Consider the following 14,052-nt stretch of genomic DNA (forward strand, 5'->3'; position numbering starts at 1 on the left):
TCGAGGTCTTGCGTTCCTTCAATGTATTCTTTTACTCTTTGCTTCAATGAAGTTAAATGTCGAATTTTCTTACCCCTGGACCAGTTCACTGCTGCCAAGCTGCCAAGGATAGCATAAGAGAAAAATTTTCAACCAGTTACCGCGCTGCCATATTCCGCCCCGCGTGCTTTCCTCGTAGATATCAGCTACCGCTCAGCGTAGTCATATAATCATCAACTCTCTTGTTCAATATAAGTACCTACTTTACGATTTAGATAATACCTACTTACTAATTTATTGTTCTCTTATCTTTACGACTTACGACTGTTCTTTGATTGGGGTTAAATAAAAGACGCGCGCATGGAAAACACTGATATTTTTTTATAAAAACAACGAGTTAACAAAAATTAACCATTTCTTCTTAACTATTACGTAACAATTATGATTATGCTTTTAGACTTCCACTAGGTGAAATATACGTAGTCTAGTAGTTACCCTGTAAATCAGACCAGAGGATTTCGACCTTTATAACACCTGGATATAGGTACAATACATACAACAGTTAGTAAGTATAAGTGGCTATTTCGCCACACCTTGTAGGTATGTCCTATCACGTCGACATTCCGTAATTGGAATCGAATCAAACACTTCGTCTTTGGATTGCCTAGGCAAATTGACTTACACAATCACTTGGTTCACAGTGTTCACACACTATACGAGATAGCACCCGTAAAACAATGGATTGTTTTTTATTAACCTAGCTATATCTAAATAATCATTTAAAAATAATAAACATTTAATCACCTACAATAAATAGCATGTAAGGTATCTAGGATAATCTCTCAATGATCTAGTTATTTTATTACCTTAGAAAGCGAACACAAATATCAAACCCAATAAGTAATATCTCATACAGTATTCTATATTTCGGGAGCAGTAATCGTGATCAAACAATTCAATCACTCATAGCAATCACAACGGAGTATAATCTAAATTCTTTTATAAAATAAATACGTCATATAAAATAAGTATTTACTTATAAGTTAGGTATAAAGGTAACTATATTTATGAGCAAAAATAGCCGCTTACTTCATTAAACATATTATCTAATAATTAACTTTTCTGAGATCTCACTCACAGCGCGTGTACTTGAACAATAATCAAATAAATAATTAGTAATAGATAATTAGATATAGTTTAAATCTTTATCATTCAAAAACAAAAGTAAAGATACCTACTTATACGTACGACTTACAAACGATTACCATTTACCAAAGAAATAAGAGTAGTAGGTATAGGTAAGTGTTATTTTATTTTTATGAACACCATTGCATTCAATGCAATCAGTCTCACATGGCACCATGAAATCACTAGCACTGATAAGGGACGCTCGTCGGTCGGTCACTGCATGGCGAGGTCGGCCTCCACGCTGGTCAGAGCGGCGCGCAGCGAGCGCGGCAGCTCCGGCACGCGGTAGATGGGGTCCGACAGCGGCGGCAGTGGCAGCGCCTCGCCCGACTTCTCGTAACTGGAGAAGGCCGCGTACAGCCGCTGCACGCGCGCGATCTCATCCCCCGTCATTGCGGCCGCGCGCAGCTGCTTGCGGAAGTCGGCGCCGGCCGCCTCGCCGCACTTGGCGCACAGCTCGTCGAGCGGCGGCCGGCCGCGCTTGCCGGTGGGCCGCGGAGCCGCCTCCAGGGGCGCAGCGAACTTGTACATGCTGGGCTTCATATCGCGCGGCTGGTCGTCGGCGTCTGCCAGCAGCACGACGAGTGCGGGCCCGCGTGCGGGCGGCGCCGCGTGGTTGGCCGTGCGCGCCACCACCTCGCCGCCCGCGCACAGCAGCGCGCGCCACAGCGGCTCCGAGGGGTTCTCCACGTCGTAGTACACGCAGCGCGACTCGGACGCGCTGCGTGCGGCGCTCTCGGCCCGCAGGCTGTAGCGCAACCGGATGCGGCGCGGCCGGCTGCTGTGCTTCAGGTACACGTGGATCGGTATCTCGATCGACGCGCACCCGGACTCTTGGATTTCGTACGGCGGCTCCTGGATCACTGGAAAGAGCGACACGCGAGCGTTCAGGCGACAATTACACATACCTAAATGTAATATCGTTCCTACTCGAGATAAGTCTCGTAGACGAAACTAAGTATACTTTGCTTGCCGACGAGGCTATCTGCCGTGACAGATAACGATAATGAGCATGTTTACTGTGGAGCTGTACCTACGCGAGGCACGCTTACCGCCGGCGGTCGGAAAGAAAATAATGAATTAAATAATTAACTTCACAAAAACTAGTTTCGATCCACTCGATTTGACCAGTTTAACGACTCGCTGTTACAGCGCGCACAGCTCTCTAGAGGTGCTGATGCCGTGTGGGACTGGTATTGCAAATTAAGTACACGTGCCGGCGGGGCGGGCTCACTCACCTCACGGTTTTTGTTTATTTGAAAGCACTCTCACTCGGTTGTGTCTTTAACTTCTTATCAACATTATGAACTAAAATTGATTTAGGTTGAATACAGTTGCAGAGACAAGACTGACCTCTCTTGGGGTAGACGAAGGCGCTGGCGGGGTGCAGGTAGAAGACGACCTTGTGCACGAAGGAGCTTATATCCGCGCCGCGCACACCGCGCACCCACACGCGCCAGTCCAGCGCCAGCGCGCGGCCCAGCGCCGACCGCCGCGGCTCGCACGCGTGACCCACCTCCAGCCACACGCGCACACACATCTACGACATTACAAGCAACACATTATTACATACATACACATAACGCTTGACACTCATTGAGGGCGAAGGTTCAATTCCATCACAGGGTTTAAAACAGTCGCTTCTATAAAAAGCCGTACTTACTACTTATTGACTTAAAGCTTCAGATTAAGTACCTACTAAATAAAGATATTTAAGTAAGTAAATAAAATATCTTAATTTGTTTCGAATTTTGGATCATAAATGATTATCACGTGCTCAGCGGTGAAGGAAAACATCGTGAGGAAACCCACATTTCCAAGACATGCAGTTTCGGAGATATGTGAGCTAACCTGTATCATGTGTCTACACTCAGCGGGATCCCCTGTCTGGGAGACATAAGAGTGATGCAGAGAATTAGATCTGGATTTGTTCTACTGAATTATGCTGAAAACAGAATTTGTTCCGTTAAAAAAACGGAAATACAAAGTTTTCTAACCGACCTCCAGCCAGCGGGATATTTCCCAAAGTTAAGTCTGATGAAGTATAAATTGGTATTAACTTTTAGATCTGTATTTATTCTGTTCAACAAAACAAAAAAAACACTTCTGACATCCTTACTTCAGCTACAATCAAGCTGCAATGAAACCTCCAGTCAGCGGACTTTTTCTCTCAATGACATTCTTTTGTAACTTTTACACTAAAATAATAAAAAATAACCTATTCACGACTATAATTTCACTTAAATTACCTATTCGTACATCTAGTGCTTAAATTAAGAAGTATAGAATTTGAAAGATATTATGTGAGTAGAATATAAAAAAAATCTATGTACCTATCAGGTACAAATTGAAGCTGTGAGAGAAAAAGTCCGCTGACTGGAGGTTTCATTGCAGCTTGATTGTAGCTGAAGTAAGGACGTCAGAAGTAGTTTTTTTGTTTTGTTGAACAGAATAAATACAGATCTAAAAGTTAATACCAATTTATACTTCATCAGACTGAAATTTGGGAAATATCCCGCTGGCTGGAGGTCGGTTAGAAAACTTTGTATTTCCGTTTTTTTAACGGAACAAATTCTGTTTTCAGGATAATTCAGTAGAACAAATTCAGATCTAATTCTCTGCATCACTCTTATGTCTCCCAGACAGGGGATCCCGCTGAGTGTAGACACATACCTGTATCGGGCTGGTTTTCCCTTCGCGGGTTGGAAGTTCAGACAGGCAGTCGCTTCTGTAAAAAACCGGACCTGTCAAATCGTCAGGTTAGGTACGGGGACGCTGTGAAAAACGGGATAATACTAGGGGGGATGATTTAAGTAAATAAAATCTCTATCGGAGTAGACAGAGCCAAAATAGGATACCTCGCCACCACTGATATTCATACGACAAGACAGATAATAATATGATGAACCGGACGGTGACACGGTATCCACCTCAACGCCCAAATAGATAGTTAATTTTTTCAAGATGTACCTACTACTTGCCCATAGGCATAGAATAAGAAATAACACTACATCTGAGGTAACAACTAATTTGCACTTAACCCAGTGGCGACCCTAGCGGTACGTGTAGTGAGTGATGGGCAGGGAAAGAAAAAAAATAGGTGGGAAAGAAAAAATATCGGGAAAGAAAATGTGGGAAAATAAACATACATACATACATAAACTCACGCCTATTTACCACCGGGGTAAGCAGAGACTATAGAATTCCATTTACTTCGATCCTGACACACTTCTCTTGCTTCCTCCACAAAAATAAACACCCGAAAAATTCCCGAATTATGGGAAAATATTTTTTAATTTAATTATTATTTTTTGTATGTCGTTTCCATATTCCGGGCCTATGGAGTCCCGGGCTTTTGGAAGGCGTGCGTGGGGCCGAAGCCAACACGTAGAGGTCCCTTAAGACGATTTAATCTAAATGTGGTGTGACACCAACCGGCGATTATCCCTGTATGCACTATGGGAGTGCACCCAAATACAATCCCGAGGTGTGCCACCGCACCGGGCGCCGAAATAGGGGTGGGCACCAAAATCAACCAAGACTGGTTCACCGTGGCCGCAAACTACTACTTCATCGGTTTAGATTGCTCATACCGGGTGCCTCAGACGACATTTTTTATTATAAGGGGCTGAGGGGTGCCACTTTGAGGCCTCGCACCACCTTAATATTTTGCTAGGGCCCCCACTGGCTTAACCTAACATATTACATGCCTGCATTATGTTAGTCACTTACACATAGACGGTATGAACTATACGGAGAGGTGGTGGAACAAATTTTGACACATTCCATTATTTAAAATACGAAGAATTTTACTAAACAAACTACCGATAGCTACTTCGTAATTAAGTATTTGAGTTTTTCTCAGACACTGCATAATGACGTCAATGTTAGGCCAATTCAGCTTACAATGTGTCGCTCCGTACCAGATGTAGGGGAAAGAAAAAAAAATATATTCCATTTAGGTAAGTACGTAACTCAATAACATTACGAGGATATTAAATATGTATTAAGCGTGTCTTTTAAACTAATGGAAGTGGTTTATGTATGATAGATACCGAGGGAGTAATTAGTAAGTAGTAGGTAAGTACAAAGGTGATGAGTGTATCGACCTTGATTACTTAATCGTTGTAGAGATTAATAACTGACGGGTTTGTGTTCTTTCCATCATGATGGACATGATTAAGGACCGATAACATGCGCAACGTGATAATATTATCGATCGTTCAATAAATTTTGTCGAAATCGATGTTTGTTTTTTCCCTAAGATGCGTGACACGTGATTTTGTTTGTAAGTAAGTATTTTAACAGAACGACATGACTTATTTGGGTTAACATATTAGCACCAATCGACAAAACGACAATTATATCGTCAGAATGTATAAAAATGACCGTGACAAAATTTTATCATGTAGCGCACATAAACCCTACTGGTTCGTCATGTAATTAATACCCATCTTAGAACTCCATATCAAAAGTAGCTGCAAATTGTTTTCTCATTACTTGTCGCTCTGCCCACCCCATTAAGGACGTATGTTTTTAAACATATAAGATAAATATGCACAACGGACTCAAAATACAGAAATAAAGACAACAAATTGGTACAGAAAGGCAAAACAGGCCTTATTGTTCATGCAGCAATTTATTCCAGGCAGCTAATAAATTTATGTATTGTAGTAAATAGTGTGCCAAAAATCTTTATTTGATCGCGAGCGGCGCGCGCGCCGATGACGTAACAGCCTTGGCCGTGAATTATCCGCGGCGACCGAGGGGCATCCACGTCAATCTAAAACTCGCACTTGTTATACAATGACTTTTTTTTATCTAACTGACTATTCTTTAAATAAACTTGCTTATCTCTTCGGTCACATATCACGTAATCTTTTGCAGACAACATTGTATTTTACGCGTGTACTTACATATTTTTTTCAGAAGATTTTATAGGCTAATTGTTTCGATCGACCATCGATCGATGGTAGAATGGAATAGTCGACGTCGATCGGTAGTTTCTACCAGACCGACGACGGATCGATTATTGTCATCGCCCGGCAATCGATCGATTGCTTAATCGAACAGTATCTGTCGATCAATTAAAGTTACCAGACCAGTCGATCAACTTCGATCGACGTTGATCGATGCCGTCGATCGATGATCGATCGATGATCGATCGATTGGTCTGGTAGCACCCTAACGCCCGGATTTCCAGACACAATAGTTAAACATTAGGATTTGGATTTTAAAAGGCATCTGGGCCTTACGACCTTAAGATATATAAAAAACTAAGTAAGTACCTATTGTAAGTTAAAATAAATAAAACACACAAACCTCAATTCTGTTTACAAATGCAAGAAAGTTAAAATGGACGCGAATAAACACACAATTTAGAACACTGGAAACTTTTATTGTTTCTATAACAGTTTACGGGGATCAGAAAATTGACAATAAACGTCAGAAATAAAATGTCGTAAATATTTTATTTTCTTTTTTATTTATTTATGGAAAGTGGAAAGGTTTCAACCAGCCAGTCTGTACAGATGGAACACAAGGTCGATTTTTCATACCTACACTGGGTGTTAGTGACATTGTAACGAATAGTGAGGGGGATGATTCTGAGTTAAAATCAAGTGGAATTTTCCGTCGCAAAATTCATGATATTTTTGTTGTTTTTTAATTGTTTTCAATTCTATACTTTTGCGATCGAAATTCCACTTGATATCAACTCAGAATCATGGCCTGAATCATCCCTCAAAGTTTTCGTTACGATGTCACTAACAGCCTGTGTTGCGCATGATGATATGTTAACGTGTTTTACGTCATAGCGATTCCTATCTATGTGTTTGTTGTGCTTTGCAGTAAGTCTTTTGAACTATTTTTAGATGGCTAGTTGTGGGTGTACGTCCTTTTCATATTTGTTGACTGATTCTTAAGAAAAACTTTATTACTTAGGTAGTTAGGTACATAGAGTAAGCGCTACAGAATTCCTATTTCTATTAACATATAATGTTATCTAGTTAACAGATATTATTATGCAGTTAAGTACATAGGTCTGCTTCGTGTGGGTTGTGAGGTGGATTACCAACCCCATCAACCCAGGGTACACATACATACTATATATACATACATACATACACACATACATAGGGTAGTACAATTTGAAAAGGTAAGGCTTGCTGCTTACAGAGGAGGAATCTGGAAGTGTTCCAGACTGTTAAGTTTTTGAGTTTGTATGCACGTGTCACACAGAACACCACCAAGTACCTCTCCGCGGCCTGCTCGCAGTGACGTCTCTATGTGCAGGGAGCAGTAATATAAGGAACTATATAATAACATTTATTTAAATAAGTATATCAAATAACATATACGCGCACGTTCATTTCTATCTGACGTCACAACAGTACTTGTACATAAGTTGAATTCATTTATGTATTTTAGCATTTAAACAATTAATATAACAGGAAATTACATTTATTGCCAAATGGACACTATGGTAATTTTATCTAATTCTCTACGGTGATAGGTTGTCTACGACCTGAGGCCTGTTTAATAAAACTGTCAATTACAATGACAATTTGATGTACATTGCGGAGTGTGTGATCACGAATACTTCACAGTTTCATATTAGATACGTAATGAACACCAAATTGTCGTTGTAATTTACAATTGTAAGTTTTATTAAACAGGCCCCTGGTTAACCCTCCCCGCCTGACATAAAAGCTGGATCCGCTCCTGAATTGCATACATGAGGATCCTATAACGGAAATGGGTTGTTGTCTGTATACTTATAACGGACCACGGCTTCCACTATAATCATATCCATATATGGCATGAAATAAGGTATAACACTATGTAGGTACCATTAGGCCGCCATTTGCCATGTACTTAATTAAGAGACTTTTTGTAATTATTTATTTTTAGTTTGGTGCAATAAAGTGTATTTGTATTGTATTGTATTGTATTGTAGGTACGTCCGTAGTCAATGGAGAAACATCGAACCCAAAAAATTGAGGGAATAAGGACCTCTGGTTTGATAGTTAAGATATCTATCTATCTACAAGTATATAGGTATAACAACAATATAGGTACAACTACTTTTTGTTTGTACCCGCAATCTTTCAATATGAATTTTTAATTTTTTCCTCGCCTTATGGTTGTCTGGAAGAAATCGCTTTAAGCGATAATGCCGCTGTTGTATATTTGTCTTATGGCAACACTACACTTCGCGTCTCAACATGTACTGAAAACACATATTGTTAACGTGTAATAAATAATGTCCTGAACAAGTGTTTTCATGAAGTCCACCTGCTCCTCATCCAAACTCGACCCACATCTCACAGCCGCCATTTGCCATGTACCTAGTTAAAAAATAGTCTTTTGTAATTATTTATTTTTACCGACTTCAAAAAAGGAGGAGGTTCTCAATTCGACCGTATATTTTTTTGTGCAATAAAGTATATTTGTACTTATTTCTATTGTATTTGTAACTGTTATAAGTACATATCGTGTGTGTTGCCTCTATAGGGCTGGTTTTCTCTTCGGGTTGGAAGGTCTGACAGGAAAACTATAATAAACCGGACCAAAGGTCCGTGTTGCTCTATGAAACCGGACCTGTCAAATCTTCAGAGGTTAGCGGACCCTGTGAAAAATGGATTAACGCTAATATGATGATGATAAGTATATTGTATTAACATATTTATGTCCACGACTTAATTTATTACAGAACGATTACAAATGATTTAATGATTTTAATAAAGCCAACCGGTAAAGTAAACGATGTACCTATAGATAGTCATGAATAAATGAGCATTTAATGATTCTAAACTCTAGTGTTCTAAAGCCAAGGTTGACTGTTCATCGCAAACACAGTTCGTAAAGTCTATGAGACCTTCACGCTTTGGCGAGATTTTTTTGTTTCTAGCCGAAATACTTCCGACACAAAACTCCCTAACACAGGGGCAGGCCTTGTTGTAATGTATGCCTAGGTATGCGGAAGTAGAGGCAGAATTTAAAGCAGTTATTTACTACTATGGACCAGTTTGCTGTGCCAATGAATCGGAATTCGATTCCTAACTGGGCCATCGAGTGTTTAGTCTAGGATTCTGATTATAAAATAAACTCATCTTCGCATTGGATTGTTTCGTTAATGCAGTAGTAAAACTGTTTTTATAAATAAGTCAGTAAATAAAATCCTGACACAAATATTTCGCAAGAAAGTGCGAATTGTTTGTTTATTTTTCAGATAAGTAAGTACCTAAGTATAGCTAAGTATTTTTTCTTTAATAATACTGCTACTGGGCATCCTTAGGCCTGTTGTCTTAAATTTTGTTCTGGGTGAGAGCCCTCAGCGCTCCCCATTAGTTCGGCCAAGTAGTTAATCGGCAAATCTACAATAAGTCACGTCAAATGTGTATTGCTACTAGTTTCAATATAAGTACTCGTACTATTTGGTTGTATGATACGAAAACGTAAGTAATAAACCTACCCTATTGTGTTTATTTTATTCGTCTGTACATGTGCTGGGTTATATTTTTTTGTGTTATAAAGAATTAATTATTGATTGATTTAATATAAATTCTCAAAGTTTCATTTGCTCCATACAAAAGACTTCAACGCGTTTACTGTCTACGTTTAAAAATAAAGAGAGCTTCAAATCTATGTAATAAATAATTAAATAAATATAATAAAATAATAATATGGAATTTGTTGTTTTGGTGTAATTTAAACTAGATAATTCCTATTACTACTAATAGTGTTTGCCTTTGTGTGTACATTAGTTATTCAAGTTCACGTTGTTATGATACTTACTCAAGATTATGTTTATTGTTGTAAAATAAAAATATTTAAAAAAAAAAACATTGCCAACTGCTACTCTCGATGCCTCCACCAATCCACTGTCAAACGCTATAAGTACCTACCAATAGAGGGCCATGGCAAGGTGGTGACTATATACCTAAATACATAGCAATTTCCAATATTGAGTGCATTAGCTGCTGTGCTAATGATTAGCATACCGTATTGCAAACTGTGCCACACAAGCGTACAATCACGGTGCTAATACTGCTAATTCACTTATTATAGTTACATAATATATTTCCTCGTAACCAAGTGTGTAATTATAATTTGCTTATACTATGTACTTACATACTGAATAATAACGCAAAACATAATATCAAAACTTGTTGCATGTAAAAGTATATAAGTATATATTATTGTAACCTATCCATCCATAGGGAAGGCCCGTGCCCCAGCAGTGGGGACGTTAATGGGCTGATGATGATGATGATGATATATTATTGTATATTTAAATATATATTTTTACATTTGTGTTTATTTATATACCATATATTTGTATACCATGGTTTTTTTATACACTTTGTGCCTTTCCACTTTTATTGACCTCTCACAACACGCGGGGTTAGCTAGAAGATATCTCTTTTACAGATAAGTCCACCTTTTGTACCTATTTTTGTTATTTTTTGTCGTTAATTTAATTAATGTGTACAATAAACAGTTTAATAAGTAAAAAGTTTTTAAAAATACTTCAACTTTAGCGTCACCTCGGCAATCGAACCCGAAATAACGAATGTGTAAGTGTTAAAACGTTATACATAACAAAGATCTAGAATAACAAAATCAACAATAATATTAAAATGTTTTAATAAATTGCTCCAATCATGCAAAACCATTGTATAAAACATTATGAAACATTAATAAAGAAACTCGAATACAATCGTACCTTGAACCCAAGCTCATAAGCTGAAGATAAGGCGGTCTGCATTGTTGGCACTTATCAATTTTATTTGAATATGTTACTTAGAATATTTACTACTTATAAAATTATCCTTTTTTGATAGTGTTATGACCCGATAATCACAAGTTACTGACGATAAAACACACAGAAGTGTAGCAATCACAAACCGTGACCAAACATCGGCGTCATCACATAGTCGACACGAATTCGAGTAAATTCGCAAAATTGCATATTATCCTCGCCTACTAGGTATCATATAGCCGGCAATAAAATTGTATTTTTAATGAGCATTACCAAATCAACAATTTAGTGTCTACATCGGCTTATCGTTAATTTTAATTAATCTAACATTTTCGGTAACTACGTAAATTGATTAACTGCGATAAACACAATCCATTAAAGTTCGTGGATTTGTAATTAAGATTCAAAGTACATAAAACTAATCCTAACATCCACATAACATATACATAGAATATTTGTGTATGCTATTACTGTTATCTGTCAATTGATAATAAATTGGTAAATGATATACGAGTATTCACGTGTATAACTGATAAGGAGACTTCTTCTTCTATCGTGTGGGTTGTGAGGTGAATTTCCAACCTCATCAACCCTGGTGTCAGGGTTATTATTGAGCCGCCACAGGCCCCTGACATGGCTCATGTAACGACTACTTACTGACAGTAACCGGGATCAACGACTTAACGTGCCTTCCAAAGCACGGATTATCTTACTTTCAGACAATTAGGTGATCAGCCTGTAATGTCCTAATCAAACTGGGGATGACAAAGATGATTTTTGTGATATGTCCCCACCGGGATTCGAACCCGGGACCTCCGGATCGTGAGTTCAACGCTCAACCACTGGACCACAGAGGCCGTTTTTCATCATTATTGAAAATACATACATACCTACCTAAATGTTAAAAAAAATAAATCTACACGTGGTTTCGATTATTTTTCCTTAAAAAAAATATGTATAACGTAGTAGACGGATAGGTAGAACATTGTATTCTAATATTATGCAGTTGATTACAAAGTTATGAATGGCCAAATGGGGACACTATGGTAATGAGGGAGTTTCCAGAATATAATTTCCAAAATAATATAGATGGCGCTGTCGAGATTTAAGTATTTAACGTGATAATTATTTATTTTCTTCAAAAATACAACGTAATTGCAGAAACATAAAAATGTAATAAAAATAATTTGTTGCGTCATGTTTGGATCACATTATGTATAGAAAATAATTATGTTGCTATCTAGATACCTATTGCTTCCCTTTATTTTGATCAGATTAATAATGGGTGGAAGATGTAATTGTGCCTGGATGTAATAATAAGGGTCATCATTTATACTTAAAAACACAGAGATGAAAGATGCATTATGTCTGCTATCCCTGAAGTTAGAAGGTTAAACGAAGGAAAATCTTTACAGCGCGCTCTATATTGTTTTTGAAGAATGTAGCCTGGAAAGTCATTGCCGGGAATGTGGTCGATAAATCACTTCACGTTTGTCCAGTTAAGAACCAGTTATATTTGGTACGCGCGCGACCACGACACACCAACACCATGCATGTAACAACACAACATTTTCTCCAAACACGAAGGTCACCTACCCAAATTTGTTTACATCAAAGTTTTTCACTAATTTATCTATTGACTACTTAGTTCCAACAAGCATATTATTTATAAGTAGGCACCTAATTAAACGGTTTTGTATTTTAAATTTGAATAGTAATTTCTATAACTGTAGGTACACAAGATAGGCATTGATAACGTTGATAAGGAAAATATGAGGCCACCGTTCACGACCGACGTGTGTAAGTAGAGGAGCACTTGAATGGTTAACGTAAAGGAAGCGGCGCCGGCGCCGGCCGCTATGCTAGGCAGTAGCACGGCTCAGGTGGCAGTCCAGCTGTAACTGTGACCTCACACATGCAACTTGTGTTTTCTATCTATGCGCAGACATTCCTGTCACGGTCGGCGCGCGCGCTGCCCGCTCGCCATATCTCCCGCGCACCAATCTATAGGAGCACTCACCGGCTTCTCATGTCGGAGAGGACCTTCAGTCATTTTCTAAGATGTGATAAAACCGCCGCTGCTCGTGCGGTGACGGGTGACATCTGCAACAGGGCACCGAGGTCATATGAGTCGGTATTGTCAAACACTTGCGCAAATAGGCGGGTCGGTAGGATGAGCTCACTTGTGCCGTGTTGTGGGTTTGTTTATCATGAAGACGGGGTGTTGGAGTTTGGGCGGGAATCAGTGTCGCGGCATGGTCGCGCGGCGACGGCGGTGACGGCGCGGGCTCGGCGCGGGCGGCACTGACTCACACTGCCGGCGGGGCGGCGGCGGCGGGGGAGTGACGTACAGCACAGCCGCGGAGTGGGAGTGCGCCTGCCTCCGCCGCGCCGCCGCCGCCGTCGCCCGCTGTGACGTGTGCCGTGGGCGCACACACGTTCCGTTCCACAGCATCGTGCTAATTATACATCGATCGTTATTCATCACACATCTCCAAACGTTACTTTGTAAACATACAGAAGTTATCTGGGAGAAATCTCAGCTAAAAACTTCAATATCTATGTTAGATATTTCTTGCAGGATATTGAAGAAAAATGTACTTAGACATTCAGAATCAGAAATGTACCCTTACAAAAAATAAAGCAATAATGTGGCTGTAACATTTGCTATACATTTATTAACAGGCTACTCACCTTAACGGATATATTCTAACACTAACTATGATGTGAAAGAGTCGGGATCTTACTTCACCTCGTTACTTATCTGATTAATCTACATACTGGTGCTAATTCCTGTAAATACCATCTAATTTTATTTTAGGTTATATCTGTCATTTTCTTATCCGCCGAAAAGGAAAGGGACGGGTAATCGACAAGCATAAAATTTATGGAACACACGTCAATTTTAAGCACAAATCTAAACCAACCGTCTAAAAATTTTACGTCAGTCAATAACCCGACACATTAATTTACTCATTCTTCCTAAAATTAAGAGCTGTCAATCATCCGTCCCTTTCCTTTTCGGCGGATAGGAAAATGACAGGTATAACTTAAAGTAAAATTAAGAGATGTCTGCAGGAATCGGGGCCATTGTTAAATATAATTTAACATAAGATATA

General features: G+C 39.1%; 1 protein-coding gene across 3 annotated transcripts; it reads right to left on the bottom strand.

Moving 5' to 3' along the window:
• Positions 1-338: 338 nt before the first annotated feature.
• Positions 339-13,285, bottom strand: LOC126370725 (protein ENL-like). Of its 3 annotated transcripts, XM_050015749.1 has the most exons (5): positions 13,117-13,285; positions 12,954-13,036; positions 3,841-3,895; positions 2,521-2,707; positions 339-2,030 (listed from the first exon to the last, which is right to left on the bottom strand). In XM_050015749.1, the coding sequence occupies exons 2-5, from the start codon at positions 12,962-12,964 to the stop codon at positions 1,381-1,383; spliced, it is 903 nt and encodes a 300-aa protein (XP_049871706.1). In that variant the 5' UTR covers positions 12,965-13,036; positions 13,117-13,285; the 3' UTR covers positions 339-1,380. The 3 variants fall into 3 exon arrangements, with proteins under 3 accessions (XP_049871706.1, XP_049871707.1, XP_049871709.1); XM_050015750.1 differs by lacking the exon at positions 3,841-3,895 and having other exon boundaries at positions 13,117-13,281; XM_050015752.1 differs by lacking the exons at positions 12,954-13,036; positions 13,117-13,285 and adding an exon at positions 12,530-12,938.
• Between the last annotated feature and the right edge of the window lie 767 nt (positions 13,286-14,052).

The sequence above is a fragment of the Pectinophora gossypiella genome, chromosome 11 (assembly GCF_024362695.1).
Source record: "Pectinophora gossypiella chromosome 11, ilPecGoss1.1, whole genome shotgun sequence".
Classification (NCBI taxonomy): Eukaryota; Metazoa; Arthropoda; class Insecta; order Lepidoptera; family Gelechiidae; genus Pectinophora; species Pectinophora gossypiella.